Raw genomic sequence first — 27,388 nt, 5'->3', positions numbered from 1 at the left:
CTCCCCACGGGCTCCCTCAGGGCCCCCTGCCCCTGCTCAGGGCCCTCCACCCCGGACCCCTCCCCACGGGCTCCCTCAGGGCCCCCTGTCCCTGCTCAGGGCCCTCCACCCCGGACCCCTCCCCACGGGCTCCCTCAGGGCCCCCTGCCCCTGCTCAGGGCCCTCCGCCCCGGCCCCTTCGGGGCGGGCCGCAGCCCCCTCTGCCCTGGAGCCCTGCTTCCCTGGGGACGGCCGAACACCTGCCAGCCGATGGGAAGTAGCAAATGAATTCCTTGTTTTGCTTTGCTTGCGTGCACAGCTTCTGCTTTTCCTATTAAATTGTTCCTATATGAACCCTCGAGTTTTACATGCTGATTCGCCTGAGTTACTCACAGAGGTGGCTACACCCCCAACCCATGGGTGCCCATTCCCATGTCTCTGAAGGATCCAGTAACCTCGCACAGGGCAGTGGGTTACCTGGCCTGCAACAAGGACCCATTGGTAACAGCTGGAAAGAGAGCAGGCACGCTCCAGAGCACGCAGACCCTTTTTAACATTGAAATTCCTGCTTCTCATTGTGCCGGTTATTTCTCCTACACCTTTGCACGGTGCGCTTCCAAACTCTGCTCCAACCGTGGGGCAGGAGAGCAGGATGGTGAATTTCCCTGCTTAGTGGTCACTGGAGGTGGTCTTTTCCTGTTCATGGGATTATTTTTTAAACAAATGGAACATTTATTCTTGAATTAAGAGAACAGTTGTGGCCACAGCACACAAACGTTATGGCCATCCTTTACTCACATTGCCCAGCTGTCTGGAGAAACATCCCACAGCTCTTCTCCATGTTCCAAATCTTTGAGTCAGCATCCCCAAGGCCAGGTATAGTCGTTCATATACAAATAACTCAAAAGGCTTAGACAAATCAGACAGTCCCGATGCAGGTGCCGACATCAGAGCCGCTTTTAAGCTCTTGAAGGTTGCTCGGCATGCGGGGGGCCAGGGTAAATGGTCTCTTTTGACCCCTTCAGAGTTTCATAAAGGGGTTTTACCAACAGTCCATAGCTGAGGATCCACAGTCTGCACCACCCAACCATGCCCAGGAATGATCTCAGCTCCCGCACAGTTCTTGGTTCTGGGCTTTGGCAGATTGCTGCTTTCCTGTTGGTTCCCAGTTTCATTGTCCTTGGGAAATCTCAGATCCTAGACAGAGCACAGTTTCTTCTCCTTTTCGGGCTTTGACCTTTCATATGCAGTATCCTCCTTGTCCTAAGAAATTCAACAAGCTTATGGTCACCTGCAAGCATTCTTCTTGAGTTTCAGCAGTCAATAAAGTATCATCCACATACTGTAATACTATTGCTTCTGCATTTGCTTTTCTTCCACAATTCCAATTCCTTTACCAGCTGATTGCCAAATACTGGTGGAGTGTTTTTAAACCCTTGTGGCAATACTGTCCAAGTGAGTTCTGTGGCCAGTGGTGGGGTTTTCCCATTCAAAGGCAAATATCACCTGGCTACTTTTGCCTAGAGGTATGCAGAAGAAAGCATCCTTAAGATCAAGCACCTTAAACCACTTAGGTTTTTCCTTTAAGGACATCACAAGGTATATGGATTAGCTACTGCTGGATTAACATCTTGGACAATCTGATTTATGGCTCTTTAATCCTGAACTAATCTATACTCCCCATTTGGTTTCTTTACTGGCAATATTGGAGTGTTACATTCCAATTTGCATTCTACTAATAATCCATAATTTTAAAATTTCACTATTAACTCTTCCAATCCCTTCCTATCCTCCCACTTAAAAGGATGCTGGTTTTGTCTTACCAGTTTGGCTTTGGACTTTAAAACAATTCTTATTGGCTCAGCCAACTTGGATCAACCTGGGATCCCACTAGCCCATACCAAAGGGGTTACTGCCCCTTCTCCTTCTTCAGGGGTTTCTTCCTTTGATCGGTGTGTATTCTGTAACAAAAATCTTTGCCTCCACAGCTTTTGATTCAGGTATTAGCTATTGCACTTCTCTGTTAATAAAGACTACCTGTGCATCCATCTTACTCAATAAATCTCTTTCCATCAAAGGCATCAGGCATTCAGGCATATATAAAAATTGTTGAGTTACCCATTGCTTTACTAATTTAAATTTTAAAGGTTACAGCAAGGGTCAATGCTCGCTTTTCCCTGTGGCACCAACAACATTTACAGTTTCTTGTCTAAAACCTCCTTTACAAGTGTTGAGTACAGAGTAGGTAGCTCCTGTGTCTACCAAAAATTCTATTCCATTATTCCTCAGCCTTAATGTAACCAGGGGTTCACCTGGGAATGACTCCCCCAGTTCCCTTCAGGACTCATCATCTAATGTTATCAACTTTGTGGCTTGCAAAGCAGGATCCAAGTTCCTGGCCTGAGAGCATTCCCTCTTCCAGTGTCCCTTTTCCTTACAGGTTGCACATTGGTCCTCTGCCGAACGGGGTTGTATGACAGGAGGTAACCTGCCCTTTCCCCGGCTCCTTCCCTTCCCCCAGTACCCTCTTCCTCTAGCAATTCCCCTCGGAGCCCTTGTCAGGGCGGCAATTAACCCAATTAACCTTCCTTCTCTCAAATTTTCTCTTCTAATCTGTCATGTCTCCTTTTCTTTTTCTCAATTATTAAAAACAGTCCATGCTACTTCCAGCATTTTTTCTGGATCCCTTGAATCTGTCCCTTCTAACTTCTGAAGTCGAAGCCCAAGCTGGACATCCAAGTAGTGCTTTGATAACACCTCAGGGTGGGAGAAGGGAAGCACAGCTCATTGCAAACGCATCAGGAATTTAGGTGTGTTGACTGACATCCTTCTAGCCAGATGCACAGGAAGGCAATACCCTTTAAACTTTTCTCCTGGGGGGGGAGAAAATCCAAGACACTGGGAACTGAAAAGAGCAAAAAGTGACTGCTCCACTGCCGCCCAGGAGGAAGCATCCCCACCACTGGTGAGAGCTCCCACGAGATCTTTGGTGAATGGGTCTTGAGGTGGCAGGCATTTGCTTTGTCAGAGGGAAAAATAAAAGCAGAGAAGAACGCTGGTTTTCCAAGAAAATATGAAGGCGAGTAGAAAAAAAATGAATAAAGAAAACAGTCCTTTCCACTGTGACGGGACAGTGCTACGGGCCAAGAATACAAACTTTGCATTTGCAAACTGTAGGAGCATTGTAGCAATATTTGAAGCTAAAATTCTGTATCTTTTGGCAAAAGTAACCAACGAATGATAAGTAAAGAAACCAGCTTAATTCTATACGAACTCACTTGAATTACTCGGGGACAAGTGCTCTTTGCCAGCTTGTTGTACTTGAAAAGTACCCCAGACCTGCTTTCCAGTTAGCCCCAGCCCCGATGCGGTGGCTGTCCCAGCTCCCACTTCGCTGTGCAATGAAGCACTTTCCTGTTTGCAGAGGTGGCTTTTGCTGGCACAGGTTTGTAGCCTCCCCACAGTGGGTCTGCCCAGGGGGCAGCCACCGGCTCGCTTCTTCAGGTGCACGCTGGGCTGGGTCTGGGGAGACGAGTGCAAGCACAGGGTGTCGTGTGCTCCTGCATCCTCACAGTTTCTCGCCACCACCTCGTGGGCTCTCTTACCTGTGGCAGAGCTTTCCAAATTATTCTTTGAGATCAACACGAGGTCAGGCTCTTCAAGCAGAAGAAATCCAAACACAACACGCTTCTCCCGGCTTGCACGCAGGGAGAAATTTCTTTCTGGGCATCCCAACAACGCAGAAAGCACCAGAGGATGCTGTATGGAGAAAAGAGCAGAGAAATGAAACCGAAGAAGAAATGACACACTTACGTGAGTGCAAATAAACGAGCTGCTCACACGATGGCAGCAGCCAGCTGGGCCGGGAGCAGGGACTGTGCGGTTCAGTGGCCGCCCGACCTGCCAGCAGGTGCCCTGAAGCACCCTGAGGAGCACACTGCCATCGGTCCTGAACCCCAGCAGGCTCAACAAGTGCCAGTAAGGCTTCGTGCGCTGCTTCAGCATCACTGGCTTCTGTCTGAAGTTTGTCCTCCCTCTCCTTTTCCAAAAGCAGGTAGGATTCAAGCATTACATTAATTTTCTCCAGCCCATTTCATTTAGCAGTTTTTTTCCAGACACCTCTATATCTGCTTTTCACTGATGTCTTCAAAATAAAGGGGGGGGGGGGGGGGGGGGAAGTCCCAAATTTCCTTCTTTTTTTATTTTCCCCACCCATTTTGTGCCACTCATTACACAAACTGAATTGCAGTTTCTTGTAGTAGCTAAGGATACCTCCAGTGCTGGGCTCTCATATGAAGCTGAGCAGCCAGCTCCTATCCTGGATCAATAATGTACATGGGCAAGATGAAGAACCTCTGCTTCAAATCTGATCACAAGTGACATAAAGGTGGTTCAGGGAAACAACCCCGCTAACCAGGAAGTTGTGGTCTGAGGCTTAAAAACTTCTAAACAACCTCTTCCGAAGGATCTTTCTTCTTTCGTGTCCTTCTAGCCAGATATACAGGAAGGCAATACCCTTTAAACTCTTCTCCTAGGGAAAAAAAAATCCAAGACACTGGGAACTGAGAAAAGCAAATAAATATTTTAGCACCATCCTAAATTAAGGATGCTTGCATGCAGGATAGCCTTTGCACTCAGAAGAGGAGCTCCCTGTCATAGCAAGCACTGTTGTCAGGTAGAGCACAGACAGGCATCCTCCATCTAGCTGAAGTGGTTTCATATGTGAAAGCCTTCAGTGGTTCATTACCACTTCCCAAGTGGAAATTACCATCTCCACATCCAACCAGGATTAACAGGTCAAGGAGTGCTCCCAGGGAGTTTCAATGCCAGCTCGCCCAGTGCGGGCCAAGCCACTGCCCGGAGTGGCTGGTGCGATGGTGGATTAGGATGGGAACATATGACTGGCCCAGCAGCAATGGAGGCAGCAGGGGAGTGTGATAATATCTTAAATAATTCTAGCTGCTTACAAAAGGTTTGTGTGGTTGCAATACCTTGGCACACATATGAACCAGAGCTCCACAGCACTTCATGTCTCAGGCAGATTTTTCACCAATAGACTGGAAGGTACATCATCTTCCTCCCCAATTCTAGTTTTTCATGCTGCCACCCTCAGCACCAGTCCCCCAAGAGCAATAAATGCTGAGACGGTGCACTCCAGGAGGGTTGGCTGGGAAGGAAAGTGCTGAAAGAGGAACACTATCAATCTAGTCGCCTGCCTTCCTGCAAAGGGAGCTTTATAAATCTTGCCTAGGCAAAGCCAGATTCCTCCTAAACAGAAGAAAAAGCTCACTGTCTCCTTGGAGTGCCACGAGAGATGCTGCAGGGGTCAGATACCTTGGACAAAGTCAACCTGCAGGCACAGAGTCACCTTCCCCACTGGCTAGTAAAGCCCATAGGCTTTTGGGACTGCTGCTGGATGCCCACATCCCATTAGCTGGACTGTCTGGAGAGCAAAGTCCTCCCAGTCCTCCGCGGCAAAGTTTGCAGAAGGACACAACAGACGGTGGAGTGACCTGGGCATCCCACCTACATGTAACCCCGTTTCCATTTAACCCAGCAGTGCTCACACCACACAGGTCTTTGGTCCTTCCCTCCTGGCCAGCCCTGCAAGCGGCCCCTGGGAGGCCAAAGGTCTGCCTGCTCCCTGCCCTGCTCTGCTCTAATTGCACACACAGAGGAAATCTGGAAGACAAATTCTTTTTCTTTTCTTTTTTTTCCCTCTATTTAAAAATTTGCAGATCTGGTTCGGAGTCTGTTCAAGGCACTTGGCAAAGCTGCAGAGTGATGTTGGCTTGACTGGGAACAACCGTCTGGAAATGCTGCTGCCTTTCCTGCCAGGACACAGCTGGATTGCCTGCAGGACTGACTTTATTTAAGAGCGACTCACAGCAATGCTGTTGGAGAGCGCCAGGGAATCCAGACCGGTTACTGGCCCTTCTGCTATACCCAGGAAAGGCAGCTCTTCCTAGCTTGGAAACTAAAGCAACAACAACAAAAAAATATCCAGAAAACAGATATAAGGAGACCTGCCAGACCTGGCTTACATGTAATAACCTTTTCACTCATTCTTTTTGTAAAAAGAGTTATACCCTGCTGCAAACCACAGCTCCAGATGGATCGAGCCTTTACGAACAAAGAAAGCACTCAGTGATTCAGTTACAATTTCCAGTGGGCCACAGCCCAGCATCCCGACAGAAATGCCATCAGGAAAGCAGAAGCTGAAGCAGTTGTGCTCTAGTGAATCACAGCTACTTAGAAGTGATAAGATTTTAAGGACCAGGGAGGCAGGAGAGCTCTGTGGTTTGAAGGAACATTCAGAGCTCACTTTGATGCTCTCCTCTTCAGCCAGGAGGGAGGGGATACTTGTTCTGAAGGACTGTAAAATACTTACCCATGTTCCCATAATCGCTGACACCAAACCCTGATGCCCCTCATGCAACAGCACTATTACACACAGGGAAAAGACACACATGACTTCCAGTGTTGGTTTTGCCAGCTAGTGAAGCATAAAGAAAGGCTTTCTCGATCTCTGTTCACTCCTCCAGGAAGCAGATTTTCTCTGAGGTTCACAGAAAGGTTTCTGAAGGCCACATAGGGAAACCAAAGTGGTGGAGGGCAAACCAGGCCACTGCCCAAGGCAGGGAGGAAGAGGGCTGCACGCAAGTGGAAAATCTGTGGAGCAGTCAGTCTCCTCACTTATCTGGAAGCTCATGCTTTGCCTCTTTTCCTCGTCCTGGCTGTCAACAAACGCCCTGGCCCCATCCCATCCCCTCTCAAAGCCTGTGCTGCTCCCAGGCTCTGCCTCCCACAGCCAATCTCTCCTGCAGGACCCAGACTTCGTCTGGAGAATCAGGCAGGTTACACACGGCTCAGCTTTGCTTTCGCTTTTTAGGTTTAGTGGGTTTTCCCCTGCCTTGTAAGAAATAGTTTAACACTTTCTGGAACTTCTGCTCCTTCCTCCTTCTGTCCCATCTGTGACGCCTCTCTGGGGATGTCCACAGCAAACAGCGGGCGCCGAGGGTGGCAGAGGAAGGCTGGGGTGGCGGAGCACTGGAGCTGGAGCAAGAGGAACGCAGAAGGGTTCCCTGCCTGCTCCGCGGGGCGGTACTGGGCTTGCCACTCCTTTGAGTGAAGGTGAAGGGCAACTTTCTCGTCTCCTCCTTGATATCTGCCCACTGCCAGGCAGAGGCAGCTCCCTGCTGAGGCAGGTGAGAGTCCCACACGGAAGTCGAGTCACTGCTCGGTTCACATGAGACCTCAGGCGAAGCAGCTGGGGAAGGAAACCGCACCAAGAGAAACCCCAGGGGCTCTGCAGCTCTCCCTGCCTGTGGCTGCAGCCTCACCACCTGCCCCACAGGCAGCTCCCAGGGATCTGCCCGGAGGAGCAAAAGGAAAGACAGGGGAAGAGAAAGGCTCTCCACTTCACCATGCAGGTAAGAAACAGGAACTGCTCGGCCATTTCCATGGGGTTGTTCTCTGGCACCTCTGAGCCACCTGTGGCTTGGAAACATGGGGCGCGCTAAGCTCTGACCTCTGCCATTCCTGTGCTTTCAGCCTTTAAAGTACTCTGAAAGGACTACAGGGTTCCCATTCCTCTTTCCAGCAAGCAAACCCATTCCTACCGCACACATGCGGCGGGGAAGGCAGTGGGTGCTGCTGGCTCCACGGCCCCCTACCACCGGAGCGCAGGGCAGGGCTGAGCCCCCCAGGATGCAGCAGGGTCATGCACAGCCCCGGATCTCAGTACCGGCGACAGATCAGAGAAGGATGGTTTGGACTGAGGCCAGATCTGGAGCTTATATAAACCCAGGAAAAGGCACTGTGTGTAGCAGTGGAGGTGACAGCCCAGATGTTTCAGGAGCACCTGAAATAAAGCAAAGGGAGAGGGGGAGCCGTGAAGTTTTCTTTCTCTAGCTTGAAAGAAAAGATGCGTTTTCTTTTACTCAAAAAGACAGGCAAACTCTCTCAGATTGGGGCAGCTAGTGAATGCAGAGGTGTGCTATCTGCCTGGCCAATTAAAGGTTGTCACATTTCTTAGGAAACTGATGTAAGGTGGAATTGCTCCAAGGGAAGTGCTCATATGAAACATCCCCAAGATAAGAGCAATTTGCTCATCTCGTGTAGGTGATGGGAACCACCCAAACCCTCACAGATCCACAATTAGAAAAGCAAACAAGGATGCTGGATCCTGTCAGGGTCCTCTGCCTGAGTTACTCACAGAGGTGGCTACACCCCCAACCCATGGGTGCCCATTCCCATGTCTCTGAAGGACCCAGTAACCTCGCACAGGGCAGTGGGTTACCTGGCCTGCGACAAGGACCCACTGGTAACAGCTGGAAAGAGAGCAGGCACGCTCCAGAGCACGCAGACCCTTTTTAACATTGAAATTCCTGCTTCTCATTGTGCCGGTTATTTCTCCTACACCTTTGCACGGTGCGCTTCCAAACTCTGCTCCAACCGCGGGGCAGGAGAGCAGGATGGTGCCCATTTCACTCCTGATAGCAGGGAGTAGAGTCCAGGGTTTTTACAACCGCTCCAGAGCTGAGGTGGCCTTGCCTGCACGTGGGGCGATCCAGCTGCCTTGTGCTCCAGAGCAAAGCAACCAGAATCAGGCAGGCAGTGTCGCTAGTCCCCTGGATCAAACCAAACCAAACAAAAAAAAAAGGTGTAGGAGTACTGGTGATCCCAAGTCCCTGCCTCCTGCAGCATGTCCCCATGTACAAGCCACATCTAGCCCCAAAAGCAGGCTGGGCTCCTGCACAACAGCCTGAGCAGCCCAGGCTCACAGCAGCCCTTGCCTCACAAGATGCCAGCATCCCCTGTCATGGATTAAACCTGCTGAAACACCACCCATCTGCCATCACAGGTTTGCAAATTCCCCTCTGCAGCTGAATGCAATTTTTATCTGTTACGGCTCTGGAGGTGGGTGATGGGAATTGCCTGTGCTAATCTGCAAATAATTCACAAATTCCTCCCCATTTTTCAGTCCTACACTGAGGTGCTCGCAGCGCCTGCAGGGCAGGTCCCGGTGGTAAATCGCATTGCTATGGGAACACAGAGAAAAGCCAGACCCTGCCACCACCACATTCTTATTGCTTAGAGCGCCATACACGGGCAGCCTGAGGAGCATCCCCACCGGTTCTTAGGGCTTGACTGGAAAAATCAGAAAGCAACAAGTCCCTCCTGGGATTAAAATCAGCGCTTTCTATTTCAGGAGCATGGAGAAGCAGAGGCAGGATCTGGCTGCATCAGGGCTGAGGGATGAGTGATGTTACAGCTGGGCACGCTGGTGGAGGAAGGATGCTCTGCTGAAGCTCTGCAGGCTCAGCCCCAAGCACCCTCCCTGTGGGCAAGGCCCTGAGGCACAGACAGGGGCTGGTGGCACCATCAGGGATCTGGGGTCAGGCTTCACCTTGGTAATCCCATCAGCTTCTTCCTCAGAAAGCTGACGTGCTGGTCAGGGAGCATTGGCTACCGAGCAGGGGATGGTGCCCACAGACTCACTGCTGGGAGCCTCCTGGGAACGAGCTGTGATGCCAGCAGGTCATCCTGAGCTCCACAGGGGTCGATGCCAGCAGGACAGCTGCATCAAAGTGCTGGCCCCAGTGGTATTTAGGAACACCTTGAAGCCCTCCCTGTCCCCAAAGAGTGGTCCCCCCTCCAACACTGCAGGGATCCCTGGTAGAGCTGGAAGGCTGGCAGCCCCCAGCAGGCAATCTGTGCAGGATGAGGCCACTGCACATGCAGGCTGAGAGAAACCAGCCAGGCAGGGATGAGACAACACAGCCTGCAGAATGGTGGTGCTGGACTAGAGCTGTGCCAGCACCAGAACATCAGCAACGGGGCAGAGCCCCCACATGACTCCTGCTCCCCACCCCCCCACCCCCCGTGCCCAGAGAGGGGCTCTCTGCCAGGGACACTGAGAGCTGCACCCCAGATGGGTGCTTACCCCCCTGGGGAGAGCAGCCCAAGCCAAAGCCCAACCCTCCTGCCCTGAGGCCTGCCTAGAGCGCGGGCAGAGCAGGTGACAGCACCATAACCCCCTCTCCGTGTCTTGACCTAAACTGGGGTACCTTATAGCAGTGAAATATTCTGGTTCTTATTGCAACAGCATCTCTGGGGAAAATCATCCCTCTTCTCAAACCTTCTCACTTTGGCTTTCTGTCGGTCAGTCTCCTCACGGCTCTTTGCTTTGGGTGAAGCCAGGGCCAGAGCTCCATGTGGGAGAGGGTTTGGCAGAGATTTCAGCCCTTTCTCATCCCAGACTCTCCTCTCCCGTGGCCTCATTCTTCAGTGAAAGCCTGGGATCTAGATCTTACATCAGGGCATGGTTGCACCACCACCGCTCTGCTTCCAAGATTACAGCTGGATGAACTCGTCTGGCTGGCCGCTGTTTCAGGGCACATCGCTGGTGGCAATGCTGACCGACAATATCCCCAACCCCTGGCAGCTCCTTCCCACTTCCATGCTGCATCACCGTGCCTCAGAAACAACAGTGTAACTGGGGGGGGGGGGGGGGGGGGCACAACACGAGTCACAGCAAAGAACTGCAAAAAAAAACCCAAACCAAAAGGCTCTTTTAAAGACAGGATCCATTCCCCATCCCTGTTCACAACGTGGCCTGTAGAGCATGTCTGCATTAAACTCACAGCTCTCTCCGGGCTGGGAAGCCCAGCTGCTCTCAGCAGTCCATTGAAGGGCTGGTTGAACTCCTGCCTAAGAGGGGATTGTGGCAGCAGAACCAGGCTGAGAACCAGGCACCAGGGAAGCCAGGCACAGAGGATGGGGACGAAGTGGTTTGAAGCTGGTATGCCCCAGTTCTGGGTGCCCACCAGGCCCATGCCACCCAAGGGTGCTCCCTGCAGCGTCCTTCAGCGGAGGGGCACCCTGGGTCTGCAAAACTGCAGCGGGAAGCTGCTGCCACAGGGCCACCTCATTTGCTTTGTGCATCTCCAGAGCTGCACCGCTAGAGTGTCTGAGCATAATTAGCCTTAATCAGTGAAGGTGAGCAGGTGCATTCACCCCTGCACTGCCTTCACCTTTGGAGCACAGCGGAGGCGAGAGGGCAGAAGCCAAACACCAGCAGCTCACCTGCCCTTCTGCTCCATGGTGGCAGGCTGAGGCGTTCGTTGTGTTTTTCAAGGACTCATCTTCCACTTGCTGCCTGCAGCGTTGTGCAAGCCTCTGATTGTCAGTGCCCCACTTTCGCTGCAATTTAAAACTACCTTCCCCACCCTGACCGAAAAGCCAGCGGTGCCTATCTGATAGGAACAATGGAAGAGAGGAAAAGGGTGACTAAGGATTGTAAAAACCACTGTAGCATAGAGAGACAGTCAAGTGTTGACACTCTTCCAGTACAAGTGTCAGGGCATCAAGCCAAACAAGAAGGAATGAAGTCCAGAGCAGAGGGAGTTTTTTTTCTCCCGGCCAGGTCCCTCATAGCCCCAAGGTGCTGTAGATGTTGGGCGCTGAGTTCAAGAGAGGGCTGCACACATCACGGAGCAGCAGGTCCCTAAACAAAAAGCTGTACTTGGCTCAGGAAGACCCCAACTGGAGACCAGGAGGGTACAGCAGAAGTTTTCAGACAAGCCTGCTCTTACCCTCCTCCCTGGGCATCCCCTCAAGGCTGCTGGGAGAGGAAGACCGTGCCAGGTGGATCTGATCTTATGTCGTAATGCCATTTTATCTGCATGGGCTCTGATACACCCTGGAGCGGCTACACGCCAGGCAGGCCTCACCAATGGGCAGGTTTCTGTGCATCACAAGCAGTGCTGCTCACCGCCGGCAGCCAGCTCTGGTCCAGGGCATCACAATGCCATCCAAACATCTGCAGGGAGAGGTCTGCTCCGTGCCCAGACACGGGATCTCCCAGGGAACCTGCTGAAGCCCTCGCTGGTTTTCTCTTCCATAGGATGAAGTTCTGTTGACTCCCTGGAGGGATTTTCCTGTTGAAGACACGGACCCGTTTGCCCCCCGGGTAAGCTTTGCTCCCTCTGCACTCCAGGCAGTTCAGCACAGCTCAGAGAAGGAAGCAGGGCAGTGTCAAGGCAGCAGCTGCCTCAGTTTCCCCATCCCTATTCTCCTGCTTACTCCCAGTTCCCAGGGGCCCTCTACACAGTCACAATGAAAGTCCAAACCCCTGAGGCTGGAGCTGAGGAGAGCACTCTGCTTGCCAGCCCCATTAATTCCCTGGTGTTTTCTGTGGGCAGGATGAAGAGAAGTGGGATTTCGTCCTGGTAAGCGACATCCACGAAGTGGGCAGTGAGAAGGAGATCAAAAGGAAGAAGTTCCTGGATGAGCTGAGCAAGAAGGGGTTTGCCATCAAGGTGAGGGGCTATAGGAGGACAAGGCAGCAGACACCTGGCTAACTTGTGGTACTCAGGATCCAAGCCTGATTTGGGCTCCTGAATCCCAGGGGATGGGAGAGACTTGAACCATTGAGCTGATCAACATATCGGTGCTAGAAAATAAATCACTTGCTCAGTCAGAGGAGACCCCAGCCCCAGGGCTTCACAGCCCCTGGCCCTTGCAGCTCTGCCCCTTTCCTTGCCCCTCTGGCTCTGCCAGCGCTGTTCTAACAGCCCTTCTCTTCCACCCACTAGAAAATTGAGGACAAGAAGCTATTCTACGGAGTTCGTGCCCCAAACCAGATCTTTCGGAAATACCAGTGGCTCCTGAGGAACTCTAACAGCAGGCCACAAAACCCCGATGTCCATCATGATGTACCAGCAACCACCAGGTGGGCGCTGAGCCGGGCTCCTGGCCCCAGCATCTTGCATTCCCCTCTCTCCACACCTGCATCCATTTTCCAGCTCAGCTCACAGACGGGCCAGGGGTTTTATTTTCCTCCACCTACCAAGCTGCCAGCTTCTGGCCACAGCCAGCTTCCCATTTCTTGCCCCCTTCCTTCCCTGGTTTTTGGTGCACACCTCCTCCCTTCCCTCCCCCGTTTTCCAGGGCCACACGACACAAGCCTGTATCCCCCGAGCAGCCTTTAACCACAGTTTCTTTTTGCTCAGGATACGGATTGTGAACTTCATCCTGCAGAACACAGTGACGCCCGACCTTGGTAAGAGAAGGGGGCCAGCGGGCAGTGCTCAGCCTGAGTCTGCAGCAGGCACGAGCATCCCCAGCTGCCTCGCCACCCCCGGGCAGGATGCAGGAGCGGGGAGAAAGCCAGGGTGCAGCTCAGACCAGTAAATTTGCTGCTGCATCGAGAGGGTGGGAGGTTTGGACTGCAGGAACCAGCAACAGCCCCCTACCCACTCTCCCCAAACCCCTGACCGCAGCTGCCCCTCAGTGCTCTCCTGTGCCTCCCGGAGAGCTCATCTGCCCCTGCCACCTTGGGATGAGCCGGGCAGCACAGGGCTCTGGCTTTCCAGCATCCTCCAGTGCTCGCCTGCCTGGCTGGTGCCCAGAGCCAGCACCATGCAGCCTGCGGCAGCCCGGCAAAGCAGCGCAGCCACCAGGATTAGTGCTGATCCCCTTTGAATAGCTCAGCCTCTCCCAGGCATTTGTGGTTTGGTTGTTTTTTTGTTTTATTTTTTTGCCTCCCTCAAAGGCTCCAGAAAAGGTTTGGGGTGATTCTGCCTGGCAGGGATCACACAGAGTGAGAGTAACGCCTCACTAATTCTCTCTGTTCTGCTCTGCTACCAGAGAAGCTGCACAACCTGATGAAGAAGAAGGTCTTTGAGACAGCGTTTCCCCTGCACGAGGTGAGGCCAAGCTCACAGGTGCTGGGAGGAAAAGCCAGGAGAAGCGGAGAAGCAGGACCAGGGGTGGGGGGGAGACCCTTGGGTGATTGGGGCTGCATCAAGACCCCTCCAGATGAGGGGCTCACAAAGCTCCCAACAGCTGCCTGGGAGCTGGGCTGCAGGTTACGGTTGCCCTAATATTCCTGCATCCGACTTCTCTGCTCTGCAGAAAGAAGAGTTAACGGAATTCCTAAGGCACAAGTGGGCTCGCTGGAGAGGTATATGTCGCCAACAGCCAATCGAGAAGATCAGGTAACAGGCAGAAGAGGCATAGCGCAGCCTTCTAACCAAGAGGTCCCACCTGAAGCCTTGAGCTTTAAGCCCTTTGCCAGGCTCCCATGGTTTTTTTTTTACATCATTAGTTTGAACCTGGCTCTTCTCACATGTATTTGGCTGCTTCTGAAGCCTGCAAAGTTCTTAGCCTAAGGGGGATCCCTGTGGCACAGAGCTCCATCTGCTAATTTTGCAGTATGAAACAACCCCCACATCTCCACGGTTTTTAATTAGCCCTTTCATTTTCAACCACACACTCCCACATTCAAAAGGCAGGTGAGGCAGTAACCCAGCATAGCACCGTGCAGCACATCTAGCCTGAGGCTAAACTGGGGGTATTAAAGGCACAAGGGGCTCCTATAATCGCATTCAAACTCGGGGAAGTCCACAGCTCTAATTTTAAAAGGGCAAGAAAACTAACTCTCCACTGTCAGGGGAAGGAGGGCAAAAGGAACATGCTACTTCATAAAGTTGTCAGTGGGCTCGCTTAGGGAGATGAAATGTTAAAACAGAGATATGCTCTCCTTCCTTAAATGTTTATTGCAGTTTACAACTCTGGCAGAGGCACTAGGGGCTCCTTGTGCCTCTGTGGTGCACAAGGTCAGACAACGCATCATTGCTAAGACCAGTATGCCATGCCCTGCTGCTACCACGGAAGGCTTAAGGGGCCGAGTATGAAATTGGGGTGGGGGGAGGGGGATGAGAAGGAGCTTTGGGTTTTTTTGTTTGTTTTAAAGGCCAGCAAGCACATCACAACCTTTGACTGCTGGTAGACAGTTAATTCCTTTGGAATACAGGAGGGGAGGCAGGTCCATCAGTAGTTACCTCCATTTCTTACCCATGCCTCCAGACCTCTTCCCCACACCAGAAAGCCCAAAATACTGGCACCACGAGACACAAAAGCACTGCAGGGAGATAGCTGAGCCCAGAAGGGGAAATTGCTCTGGTCGGAAAAGCACTGTGCCCTGCAGCCCTCTCATCTTTTTAAGCTCGGCTTTTCTAACACTCTTCTGTAGGCACAGATTGCAACTTGGTCTGTCAGTCGTTGCCACCCCTCTTCCGCATCTCACCTTTCCTTCTAGGTGCTATTTTGGTGAGAAGGTGGCCTTGTACTTTGCCTGGCTGGGCTGGTACACCTACCTGCTGGGAGTTGCCGCATTGGTGGGGCTGGTGGTCTTTGTGGCTGGGATTACTGTCTTCAGCTCCAGCCAGGTGAGGTAAGGCAGTTGGGAATGCCAAATGTGCATCCCGTCCACGAGCCTTTGCTACACATGTGGCTTCGAGCCAGTTATTCCCCTTTGCTTGCGTCCATGCCTTTCTCTCTAGCAAGGAGATCTGTGAAGCCAATGACACCATCATGTGCCCGCTCTGCGACCAGAAGTGCCCGTTCTGGCTCCTCTCCGACACCTGCACCTATGCCAAGGTAGGCAGCCCCTTCCCCAGACAGGCTCAAGGCCAAGGTGGGGATGCATGCCCAGCTTGTGCTGCTCCACCGCTAGAAAGGCCACCCCACCAGACCAGCTATTCCAAACCTCCACTAACCCCCGTGATAAGGAGGAGCTATAGCCAGGTCACAGTCTCCATCACCACCAAGGAAGATTTTATCACTAACAAGTCCCAGTGTCCATCTCCCTCCTGCAGCATCTTTACCTGTCCCAGGGTGGGGAGCAGGTGGCACGGGGGCTGCTCAGGGCAGAGCCCTCTCCACGGACCCCTGGGTGCCACAGCCCCCGCACCGTGCTGCCCCCATCACGCTCTTCCTTCACCTTCTCCAGGTCACTCACATGATTGACAACGAGGGGACAGTTTTGTTTGCCATGTTCATGGCTATCTGGGGTAGGTGTTGATGTCCTGGTGCCAAGAACACACAACCTGGAGGAGGGAACAGCCCTCTGTAGCTTAGGGGAGAGCAGGTGGAGGACAATGGGACACTCCATGAAGTGGTCTTCACCATTCAGGGGCTCTGTAGTCCTTGTCTCCTCCACTTCCAGGGCCATCAGCTCTCCTTCCAGACACAGCAAGGGACAAAATCACCCCAGCTATTTCCTTCAGCTCTCCAAAGGCTCCCTACCTGCCCTGCCTGAAAGCTTTTGCTCTTTCCCCCATGGCAGCCTCACGAGCTAGGCTTCCCTAGCAGCTGCCGACAAGTGGTCACAGCTGCAGGAAGGGGGGGACCGCCAGATCCCTCACCAACCTTCCCAGATTGCTGCACGATCTCTTACCTGCTGTGGAATGAGCCCAGCAGAGCACTGGGCTCTGAGATTATGTGACCCCATCACCCTATTAGCTACGCATCTCATTTGGCTTTACTACAGCCCTTCCAGTTACAAACAGTACCACAAGCATGGGGTGGGCATTTCGCCTGCAAAGCCATGGTCTGAGCAGGTCATGGACACGGTCTCACCTGTCCCTGTGGACTGGTTTACACCAGGACAAGCCCAGGAAGGTCAGTCCAGTCCAGGTTAACAGAAAGAGCGGTTGTAAATGGATGTGCAGAGGTGCAGCCGTGCTGGGGTGCAGTGCAGGATACCTGTTCCTCTTGGAAGGTGTATTTTTCATTAATCCAGAATAATGTGTCTGCCTGGCACAGCAGAACAGCCCTGGCGTTCACTCTGATTTACACCAAATCCCCTACGGACAGTAGAGCTGGCCTGACTCCTGGCAAACACTCACCCGCACACCCCCATCCCCATGGCCACAGGGGGCCAGCCCTGGCTGCTGTGCAAACGGGGCCCTTCCTGGTCACTCAGATGCAGAGGTGGCCACTTGCCCTTCACAGGCCAAGGGCAGTCCGGGCTGATTTGCCATCAGGTTGGATGCTGTCGTGACTATCCATCCCGCTCGGTGGGATGGAGGTGTGACTTCTTCTCCAGAGCCATCCCCAAGTGCCACAGCGCTCTCTCCTTCCCCCCACAGCCACTGTGTTCCTGGAGCTGTGGAAGAGGCACAGAGCCACCGTGGTCACCGACTGGGACCTGTACAGGTGGGATGAGGACGAGGTGAGGATGTCATCTTTCCTGCTCAGGGCTTCCCCTTTCAAGGCAGGAGTCAGCTGGACCTACAGAAAATTCTCTGTAGATGTAAACATCTAATGGAGACACTTAAACAGACAGTAAAGCCAACATCTGACAGTCCTGGGAGGGTCACAGGAGCGACAGAGGCCTCCAGAGAATTGAGCAGATGCTAGCCACCTCCCCACCCGCACAGGCGCTTGGAGTCAGAACTGGCCACACTGTTGTGTGTTGGGCTGGGTGCTCACCCCTGTCATTCCCCAGTGCTGTTCATCCCCCTTAACTCAACAACCCCTGGACTTTCTGCTACCTGGACACAGCCCACCTGGATCCTTTCTTCCCCCTGCTTTTTTTTTCATTTTTTTTTTTTTTAAAGGAGGAGCTGGCCATGGAGCTGATTAATAATTTGCAGCACGAGCCCCGGCGGTACCAGCACTCCTACTTCCGCAGCACCATCATACTCCTCTTGGTTCTGGTAATGGTATGTGCCAGGGTGACCACAGGGAGATCTGGTTTAAGGGCACATGGGCTTTCCTCCTCCCCTCCCTACTCCGCTGCACAAATAGCACCTCAGCGTCCTATTGCTGGAGCAAAGACAGAAGCCAGGTTGTTAGGGCAGGTCTGTGCCCATCGGAAGGAACTGGGGCCTCCCTATGCTCACACCCTCCTGTCCTTTGGGGACGTGGGCTGAAGGCTCTGCTCTTGCAGTGGGAGGCAGTGAGGATCAAGGCAGTAACACAGAGGGCAGGGAGAGGCGAACCCTCGATGCCCTCATTTCTCCCCACGGGCCAATGGGGAGAGTCCAGACAAGCAGCTTAGATGGAGACACCCACCTCCAGAACCTCTCGTCCTTCACCGAAGAGCACTGGCTTGCACTTGAGGCCACATCCAGAGGAGCTCTGGTGAAGGGAACCAGGCTCTGAAGGGCTGGTGGTCCTCAGGTGAGATGGAGCACGTGCCCCCCATGCACGGCTTCTCACCACCCCGTCGCCCTCCTCCACAGATTGCCGTGCTGATCGGCATCGCCCACGCACTTGTCATTTACCGGGTGATAGCGACGGCTTTCTTCAGCCAGAGCAACTCAGAGTTCCTCCGCGAGCAGGCCAACACGATGGCAGTGATGACAGGGGCCGTGCTGCACTACATCACCATTGTCATCATGAACAAGGTGCAGTGAGACACGGGGTGGGCAGCAGGTCTCTCTGCTTTTCCACCATTGACCCTCCCCTCTCATTTTGCATCTCTCCTGCAGGTCAACCGGCGAGTGGCCCTCTACCTCTGTGACCTGGGTAAGGGACACTGGGGGCTGTCCCCCCCTGCACCCACACCCTGCAGCACCCAGCGACTGCAGCACGACACCCCTTGGTCCCTTCCCTTCCCCACCACCTCGAAGCATCTGCCAGGCAGCTCTGGCCACGCAGGTCTCCATGGGAGGCCAGCAGCCCTCCAGCACACCGGTGGCCCACATGGCTGTCCCACAGCCACACCATGCTTTGGAGGGGCTGTCACCCTACAGAGCAGAGACCCAGCATGAGCAGGAAGCCTCCACGGCTGCAGGAGAGCTCTCAGCACAGTTTTCCTCCCAGCTGAAGGGCCCCCTCTCACGGCTCTGAGCGACCTCCCTGCTTAGCTGGGCTCAGCTCCATCACAGGGCTCAGGCAGAGGGCAGAGAAGGCTCCACAAGAGGCAGAGACACCCTTCCGACCTTCAAAGAGCTGCTGTGGCACCCGAGGGGGAGCCGGGCAGGGTCCCTCCACTCTATGACCAAGCCCCTGGGCCTTGCTCCCTTCCCCAGAAAAACCACGGACCTTCTCCCAGCGTGAAAACAACTTCACCGTGAAGATCTTCACCTTCCAGTTCTTCACAAACTTCTCTTCGCTCATCTACATTGCCTTTTTCCTGGGACGGTGAGTGGTGGCTGGGGACCTGGGGGAAGCAGAGGGGAGCCTGTGTTTGGGGCATGCACCCCCAACTTTCCCAGGGACAGCCCAGTCCCCCTGCCCTCCCTGCAAGGCACAGGGACCCCATCGGGGACCTCAGGAGGGCCATGACTTTGCCCCATGGGCACAGTGGGTGGGGGAAGCCCCTTGCCCTCTGTGCTGTGCCTGGATCCAACGGGGGTCAGCAGTGGGGCTCAACAGGTATCGCCGTTGTTGCTTCCTCGCTCAGGATCAACGGCCACCCAGGGAACTACATGCGCGTTGCTGGCAGGTGGAGGCTGGAGGAGGTGAGGGACCTGCCATGAAGCTCTGACCCACATCATAACTCCTGTTCTTCCTTTCCCTCCTGCCCCGTGGGGCTCTGGGAATCTCAGCTTCCTCCTGTGGTACCTGCCTTGGCCAGACAGCCCCTCAGGCCAGGTCACCCTGTGGGCAGGGCAAAAGTCCTCTCCTCTCACCCCTTCACAGTGCCACCCCAGCGGCTGCATCACCGACCTCTTCATCCAGATGGCCATCATTATGCTGCTCAAACAGACCATCAGCAACGTGATGGAATATCTCGTCCCGTAAGCTTTTCTCCAGCCCAGAGTGTTGCTGGTACTCCTGCACATTCAGGACAGCCTCCCAGCTCCTACAGAGAGTAACCCTGGTCTTTGGGCCAAGATTTCATCCTCTTCCTTCCTCAGGTCGCCAGGGCTGTCACTGGCAGCAGTTCAGCCCTGCTAGCCCCTGCAGGCAGCCGTACAAATTGCTCCCTCCCCCTGCAGCTGGATAGAACACAAGCTATGCAAGAAGCAGCGGTGCCCCAAGAAGAGAAGCATGGTGTTAGGAGAGGAGGAGGCGGCTGAGGACCCCTGCAAAAGCCACTGGCTGAGCAACTATGAACTCAAAGAGGTCAACATCTTCAGCTTGTTTGACGAGTTCTTGGAGATGGGTATGTAGGGCAGGGGGTCGAGTGAGGAGGGGTGCTGGGTACAGTGCCATATGCCCTCGTTGGCTGGAGAGAGCCTGATGCTGGGGAGCCCATAGGTAGGCAAGGGAGAGCTCTGAGACCCAGCTCCAAGAGCTCTGGCACACCAAGGAGATCATTCCCAAAAGAAGAGAGCAGGCAACTGTGCTGGCCTTGAGCCCCTGCCTAGGACCCTCCTCTCCTCCCAGGAGTGTCAAGGTGACGGTTGTAACCCCCAGGGCCTCAATGACTCCACTAGTACCCTGTGGAGCTCCCCCCCCCCGGCCCCAATCCCCCTCTCTGGCAGTCCAGTGAGAGGTGGTTGTCCCCTGTGGGGATGCAGGGTCCCCAGACAGGTCTGTCTCCCTCTCTCACCCCTGCAAAGCCGCTCTGGCACAAGCCGCTCTGACAAAGCAGGACAAACCCAGGCAGTGGGCAGGACCCTGTGCGATGTCCTCTCCACGGTGGCTTCACACCAGCACCTGGCATCTTCCCCCTCCACAGTGATCCAGTACAGCTTCACCACCATTTTCGTCGCTGCCTTTCCCCTCGCCCCGCTGCTGGCGTTCTGCAACAACATCTTTGAGATCCACCTGGATGCCATCAAGATGATGCGGCTGTACCGGCGCATGGTGCCCAGGAAGGCCAATGACATCGGTGAGATGGAGCCCCGGGAGCACAGTCCTTCCAGTGCTGCTGCTTGGGCGAGTGGTGCTGGCGCTAAGTCCTTTCCCTATGAAGCCCTTGAGCATCCCTTTGCCAGGGGCTGGCATCACTTCGCCACCGAGGCAGAGGAGCACAGGGAGAGCTGTGGGCTGGGGATGAGGAAGCAATTTCAGAGGCTAAGAAGCAGCTTGGAGTCCTCCTTCCTCAACCTCTTCTGGATGTGCCAAACACATCCCCAAGCTGGGGCTTGGTCTGCAACCCTTGGGCAGCGGCAGCGAGCCTCACTGACTGCTCCTCTCCCGCAGGAATCTGGCTGCAGGTCCTGGAGGCCGTCGGCATCCTGGCTGTCATTGGGAACGGACTGGTGATTGCTATCACATCCGACTTCATTCCCATGCAGGTCTACAAGTACACGTACAGCCCCTGCATGATGGAAAACAGCACTGGCATGGAGTGAGTGCTGCCAGTCGGCTGCTAACAGCCCTGCCTGTGGTGTCCCTGCCCCAGTGCCACTGGTGCAGAAGCAGGAGGCAGCTGAGCTGTTCCCCCATGGGGTGGGGAGGTGGAAGGGGAGCAGGGGAGGGTTTTCCAGATGGCACCATCTTCAGCATCCTTGCCAGCCTCCCACTTGCATCATCCCTGTGGTGGGTAAACTGGTAGCACTGAATGGAAAGAGCACCATGCAATGCTGGGGAGCTGCAGGACTGCCTGGGCACCTGCACAAGCTCCCTCCTGCCCTCCCCCTTTTCCTCCAAGCCTTGGCTCACCAGCCAAGTTCAGTCAAGCTGGACAGAAGTCTCTGAGACATTCATTTCCCCCGGGCTTTGTGGAAATGGGTAGCTAGGGAGGGGAGAGAAAGCCCCAGATGGGTGCTGGCTTCACCAAAATGGGAGCCTACAATCTGTGCTAAACCATACCACTAGTCACCCAAGAATCCACATACCAGGGAAACCATAGAAATGGAAGCTGCAGACAGGCTTTGGAGCAATCAGAGACCTTTGAGTCCCCTAGAAGACACAAGAGCTGCAGCTTTCCGTTGGGGCATGCCACAACCCCCCAGCGTGGCCATGACACGGCAGCACCCCTTCAATGTCGGGCCAAAGTGCACAGATGTGATCTTTCCCCCCCCTCCCCCGCAGCTGCTCCACCGGCTACATCAACCACAGCCTCTCCGTCTTCCGCATTCAAGACTTCGAGCCCTACACAAAGGTGCCAGAAATGCTGCCGGACTTTGTCAGGGATGAGATCAAGGAATGCAGGTAACAGCAGCCCATGGCCCTCGCACAGCAGCATTCCCCCCTCCCTGTCCCCGAGCCCCTCACCGTGACATCCAGCCTGCAGCCAGGGAACGGGCGGGTTGTGGAGCAGGGCTCCGAGGCAGCCATATGGAGGAAACTGCCAGGGCTCCTCCTGGACCCCCACGGAGGGAGCTGAGGCAGGGCACAGCGCCTGGCACGGGGGAAACCTGGGCTGGCACCGACGGGGCTGTGCTGCAGGTACCGGGATTACAGGAACACCGATGACTACAGCTACACGGTCCAGTTCTGGCACATCTTCGCGGCCCGCCTTGCCTTCCTCATCCTCTTCGAGGTGAGGGCCCAGGGCGGTGGGAGACAGCTTGGGCAACCAGGGGGACAGCAGCAGGGAGAAACGGGCTGGGTCCGTGCCACTCGTAGGGGCCACGTTAGCCCACCCGGGCAGCTCCCCACCACCCGCCGCCATGGCTCCCTTTGCTTTCTGCAGCACGTGGCTCTGTGTGTCAAAGTGATTGCAGCCTGGTACATCCCCGACGTCCCCCAGTCGGTTAAGAATAAATTTCTGGACAGAAAACACAGCAACCTTCGTAAACAACTGAGGTGGGTCATGCCCTGGAAGGTGCCAGGGGCTGCTACCTGCAGACAGCACAGCCTCCCACAGGAGACATGCCGGGTTGCAGGGTCCACCTGCCCCAGAGCCCCCCCAGCTAACAGCAGAGGCAGGGAGAAGCTGGGGCTGTGAGCTCCTGCCCTCAGGCCAGCTCCTCCATCACCCTTTCCAGGGCAGCTTCTCCCCCAGCCTTCAGCCCAGCCTCTCCTGCAACCTATAGCAGAAAATGTTCTTTTTAAGATGAGCTGCCTTACCTATAAATGAGGACTTGCCTCCCTCTGTGCCTGTGGCCTCACTCACTAGCCTAGTAGCTGGCTTTTAGGCATTTGAGGTCAGTGAAATGAGTCCCACCTGAGGCAATTCAGTAACGGTGCTCACCAGAGGAAGGGTTTGCTCAGCTTTGGCTTTTCCTTCAGAAAAAGAAAAGCTCCAAGTTAAATCAAGGAGCAATCTTGCCCAAATTTTCCATTTAAACTTTGTTTAAAAAAAGTATGAAGTATTTCGGCTAGAAACAGAACGAGTATAGCTGAGAGCCATGGGCTGGGCCACCCTGCTGCTGCTGTCCATGGACTGAGCCCCGCTCTGCAAGAGGGCTCAGCCTGCCCCTCTTCACGGTCACCTTGTCCCAGCTGCCACCCAAAATCCAGTTGAGAGCAGAGCTCAGGAAGCACCATGTGCCACAGTTCAGCTTTCAAAATCTGACTTCCTGTTGGCGGAGGGATTTCCCACAGACAGCGATTTTCCACAGAGTGTGTCATTTTTTCTCCATTTATTTTCAGCAAAATGTTCCCACCCTGAATATTTTTCCACACAATCCCATTGCTTCCTGATTTGGACAGTTCCCTTCCACAACACCCCTCTCCTTTCTCCCCCAGCATGATGGAGTACTCCACTGAGGTATAGCCACCAGCCACCAAGGAGAACGAGACACATGGACTTGAGACCCCCTCCCCAGCCTGGCAGTGCCACGGGTGCAGGACAAACCACCACAGGACCACTTGAGGAGACGGGCCCATGCGTCCTGGCCATGACTGAGCCTGGACTTGAGCTGGGAAGCAACTACAGAATGGTGGCTTTGCAGGAGCAGGATGCTTTCTGACCAGGGATGGTGCCTTCCCAGCGTGCTGAGTAGCCAGAGAAGAGCTTTGACACAAGGGACAAACCACAGCAGAGCAGCCAGCTGCTGTCGGGCGAGTGTGATGCTGGTCTGCAGGTGACCTGGCTTCATCAGTCACCGCATTTAACGTGCAACTCACCATCCCAGGAAGAGCCAGATACCTTGCTCCAGGTTCCCCCTCCAGATTTTTTTTTACGTTTTGGCCCCTTTTCCCTCTGCCTTCAATGACCTCCTTGCTCTGGCACCTCCAAGAAACTGGAGTCCTTCTTTCACCAGAGCCAGCACAATCTTCCTCTTAGCACAACTATCATGTGCCTGCTGCTTCAACACACAGTTTTCACGGACATTAGAAAAATCCAGTTGTTAGCCTGACTGTGTTTTGCTCCAGGCTCAGCCGAGGCTCTGCATCTGCCCTAAGCACACTGACAGCTGTGCCTGGCTCAACTACCATGAGCAAAATTGTAAATAAACATAACACCTGTGCAGACTCAAGCAGCCAGATCTTTAGCTGCCATGGAGTCACTGTATTCATGCTGGTATCATTCCTGCTTACTGCCTTTGACATCCACAAAACCTGAAGAAATTGTGTCCCGAACCCTTTTTTGTCAAAACATGGATAATAAAAAAAGGCAGGAGCTGAAGCGCCTGTGCATAGCTAGTAGCTGGGGATGAGTGTGGGCACTAGCTGGTGAGACAGTTAAAAGAAGTTGGCACTTTTTCCCCACTGTGTGCAGTCAAGCACCTCTTAAATGTGCTGTGGTACAGAAATGTTGAGCTACACAGAAAACCCAGAGTGATAAGGCTAGCGAGAGTTATCTGTTGCTCCAAAATATGACCTACTAGCCTAAACCCAAGACCCACCAGCCTGATATTTCTCTACCTCTTCCCTTACAGCCCCCCAGTGCTGGCTAGGACCACCTCCCTCTCCCCACAACTGCAGACAGAAGGGGGTTTTGTCTGCAGCAGGGGATCCATCCCACAGCTGGACTGGTGTTACAGCCAACACTGTGACTTTTCTAATCTACGTGCATTCATGGCCTCTTAGCTTTGCTCTCTCCTGGGTCTACCTTTAGCAATTTGACTCCAGGCGGAGTTATTTGTGCTTAAGGAGCAAAGTCTTTGTTCATTGCTGCCCAGGAATGATAACGTGCCCTCAAACACGACTTCACTCAGTGCTGAGTGCAGAAACAGCCCTTTGATGCCCCATGAAATCACCCACACGCGTTACATCAGGCCCACAGACTCACTGAGTTGCGTTTGCAAATGTACAGGGAAAAAGCCTTTCTCTTCATTTTTCCTAATTCCAGTTACTGAGGGCAGGCAGTAGCACAGGACAGGTGACCACAGCTCGGTTTGCAGCTGTCTTATGGTCCCTGTAAACTCCAGGGCAAATCTACTGGAGCGTTTCAAAACTTTAGTCTTTTTTTTACTAGAACTGGAAACTTCTAACCGGTTTGCAAGTTAAAGCTCGAGCTCTACCCTTTCTCTATAAAATGGCAATAGGTGCCTCCCTGTGCTGGAGCCGAACTGTGGGGATAAACCAAACAGAACACGGGAGCTACAAGGGTGCCACAGTGTGAACGTGTGTGCGTGTACACATGTAACAGCTGCGACAGTCACCCCGCAAACTCAGAAAAAAGCAAATGTGAGCACCACAGGTCAGGAACAAGTACTCCATCAGAGCCGATTTGTCTTGTTCTGTAATTAAAAGCCAGATTGGCCCAAGCCCCTGCTGTGGCTAGAGCCATACCACCATACAAAAGCCTGCGCAGTGATGCTTCTTCCTGTAATTAAACCAGTTCTCACTGTAACAAGTGCTGTCAGCGCTGCACATGTCATGCGAAGCCACATTTCTTTCGGCTCACTTGCTGGGTCAGAGCTTCCACACACCTGGAGTGTTCTCCAGTCCAATTTAAGAGCAAAAAGCCAGCACCTGCTGTGCCTCCTTGTAGAGCAGCAGTGATTATGACTAAAAGGTCTGTTACTAGGTGGCACCTCATCCTGTAGCAATATTCTTGTTTCTGGGACTTGAAAGTAAACCCTGATTTCATATTGTATTGATGGCCTTGGAACAGAGTTGCCTGGCAGCTCCAAGTAGCTTAAATGTAATTAGCTTCAAGCTGTTAAATGCATCAAAAATTGGCTATTAGCAAGCTCACACTACACAGTAATTTTCATTCACCTGCTAGTTCACATGGAGCCATCCGTGCCTCAGCAGGGCATGCTCACTTGGGCTGGGGTATGGCAGCAGGCAGGACGGCATCACAAGCTCCAGCATGGCACAGGGTCTGAAGACGACAGCCTCAGCTCAAGGTTTGGACAGGGGATTCAGATGCAGAGCTGGAAGAGAGCCATCTCCTTCCCCACATGTACAGACCCCAGCCGCTGCCCGCCTAGCAGGACACAGCTCTGTCAAAGCACAGGGCAGGCAGCTCTTCTGCTGCTGAACCCCTAACTGTGTCAGAGTCCCCTGAGGGTCCCACACCTGGTGCTTCCAGGAGGTGGTGGGTCCACATGGGCTGTGCCCCATGGCTGGGGCCAGCTGCAGACAGCTGGTTACTCCTGGAGGTGACATCCCTGAGCTAGTATTGCAGAGAAAGGCACCAGAGTTAACAGCCTCAAAACTTCACTCCCAAGAGCTTGGAAAGCCATTAGTGATCTCGCAGGGAACTGAAACAAGTGTGCTCTCAACCATGGTCACTCTCCACGACCAAAACTACCTCCACTCCTTGTTTTCAACATATCTACCCAAAAAAGTAACTCTGACGGACAAGAAAGGTCTTACCAATTTGCTACCAAACCTCCTCTCACTCTTGCCATCCGCAGGACCTGGGCTTGTTTCTTATGATCGTTTCATCCCACAAAGCCGATTAGTTTACGCCGGCTTTCACAGCCCATGCCACAAACATGACCGTGGTACTGCGGACAACAGAGCAGCCCTCCCTAAAAGAGCTGCTTAAATAGCTGCTGCTCTGCACACCCACACAGCCACCCGGCTGGAGGGCCAAGGGACATTCCCAGCACACAGCCCAAGAACGGAGCTCTCGCTATCCCACCCTCTACCCCTTTTTTCCCTGCTGCAACAGGTCAACAGCACTAATATTTTGGTAATAAGGATCTGGAGTCGGTGGCATTTCTCCAGGTGGCACAGGCCCACAGACCCACTTGTGACCTTCACCCACGTATCTGTGCAAATATGTATGTATATATATAAAAAAATACGTATGGACAGCGCACCCAGAGACGCAGCCCCGCGCCCCCGGCCAGCGCCCGCCCAGCGTGGGAGCTGTTCCCTCAGGCGGCGCGGGAGGCCCCGCCACCGCCCCCGTTTCACGCCCGGGGCGATGCCGGGCAGCTGCCCAGTGGGGCGGTGAGGCAGCCGGCGGCAGAGCCCCGGCCCGGCCCGGCCCCGCCCCAGCGGAGAGGCGGTGGCTCCCCGCGGGGCCGCCGCCATCTTCGCGCCGCGCGGGGCACGCTGGGAGCGGCGGGACGGCAACCCCGGCATGCACCGCGCGGGCCGCCGCGTCCGCCTGTCGCCGTGGCAACGGCCCGAGGGACCACGGCGGCCCAGGCCCTGGCTCCGCACCGGGAGTTGCTAAAAACAAAAAATTAGAAATAAGGGAATGGTTAGAAGAGCAAACACGCCGGGCAGGGCAGCGAGGAGGAGCGGGAAGGCTGCTCGGTCAGGGTGGGGCGCCTGGGCCGCTGTCTTGCCCAATCCCAGCAGCATACTGCTAGGCCCCGCACCTTGCTGAATGCTCCTCCGGAGGGTTTTTACTCTTTGTTTGCCCAAGAAGAGGTTCGAACCATTTATTTTTTTTTCACCAAGTTGG

At 54.0% G+C, this 27,388-nt stretch overlaps 1 protein-coding gene across 1 annotated transcript; it reads left to right on the top strand.

Moving 5' to 3' along the window:
• Positions 1–133: 133 nt before the first annotated feature.
• Positions 134–27,344, top strand: ANO9 (anoctamin 9). The gene is made up of 24 exons (XM_080405017.1): positions 134–7,412; positions 11,891–11,956; positions 12,189–12,305; positions 12,582–12,718; positions 12,999–13,048; positions 13,636–13,694; positions 13,903–13,985; positions 15,089–15,223; positions 15,333–15,429; positions 15,782–15,842; positions 16,923–17,005; positions 17,394–17,498; positions 18,021–18,185; positions 18,270–18,306; positions 18,813–18,924; positions 19,187–19,244; positions 19,426–19,523; positions 19,725–19,891; positions 20,411–20,563; positions 20,878–21,025; positions 21,712–21,831; positions 22,069–22,162; positions 22,316–22,428; positions 23,314–27,344. Exons 1-24 carry the CDS (start codon positions 7,407–7,409, stop codon positions 23,339–23,341), a joined length of 2,292 nt encoding a protein of 763 aa, XP_080261143.1. The 5' UTR covers positions 134–7,406; the 3' UTR covers positions 23,342–27,344.
• Positions 27,345–27,388: the final 44 nt, after the last annotated feature.

This window comes from Falco punctatus (assembly GCF_963210335.1).
Source record: "Falco punctatus genome assembly, chromosome: 10".
Taxonomy (NCBI): Eukaryota; Metazoa; Chordata; class Aves; order Falconiformes; family Falconidae; genus Falco; species Falco punctatus.
The sequence above is the reverse complement of the archived record's forward strand: the minus strand, read 5'-3'. Positions and strand labels throughout refer to the sequence as shown.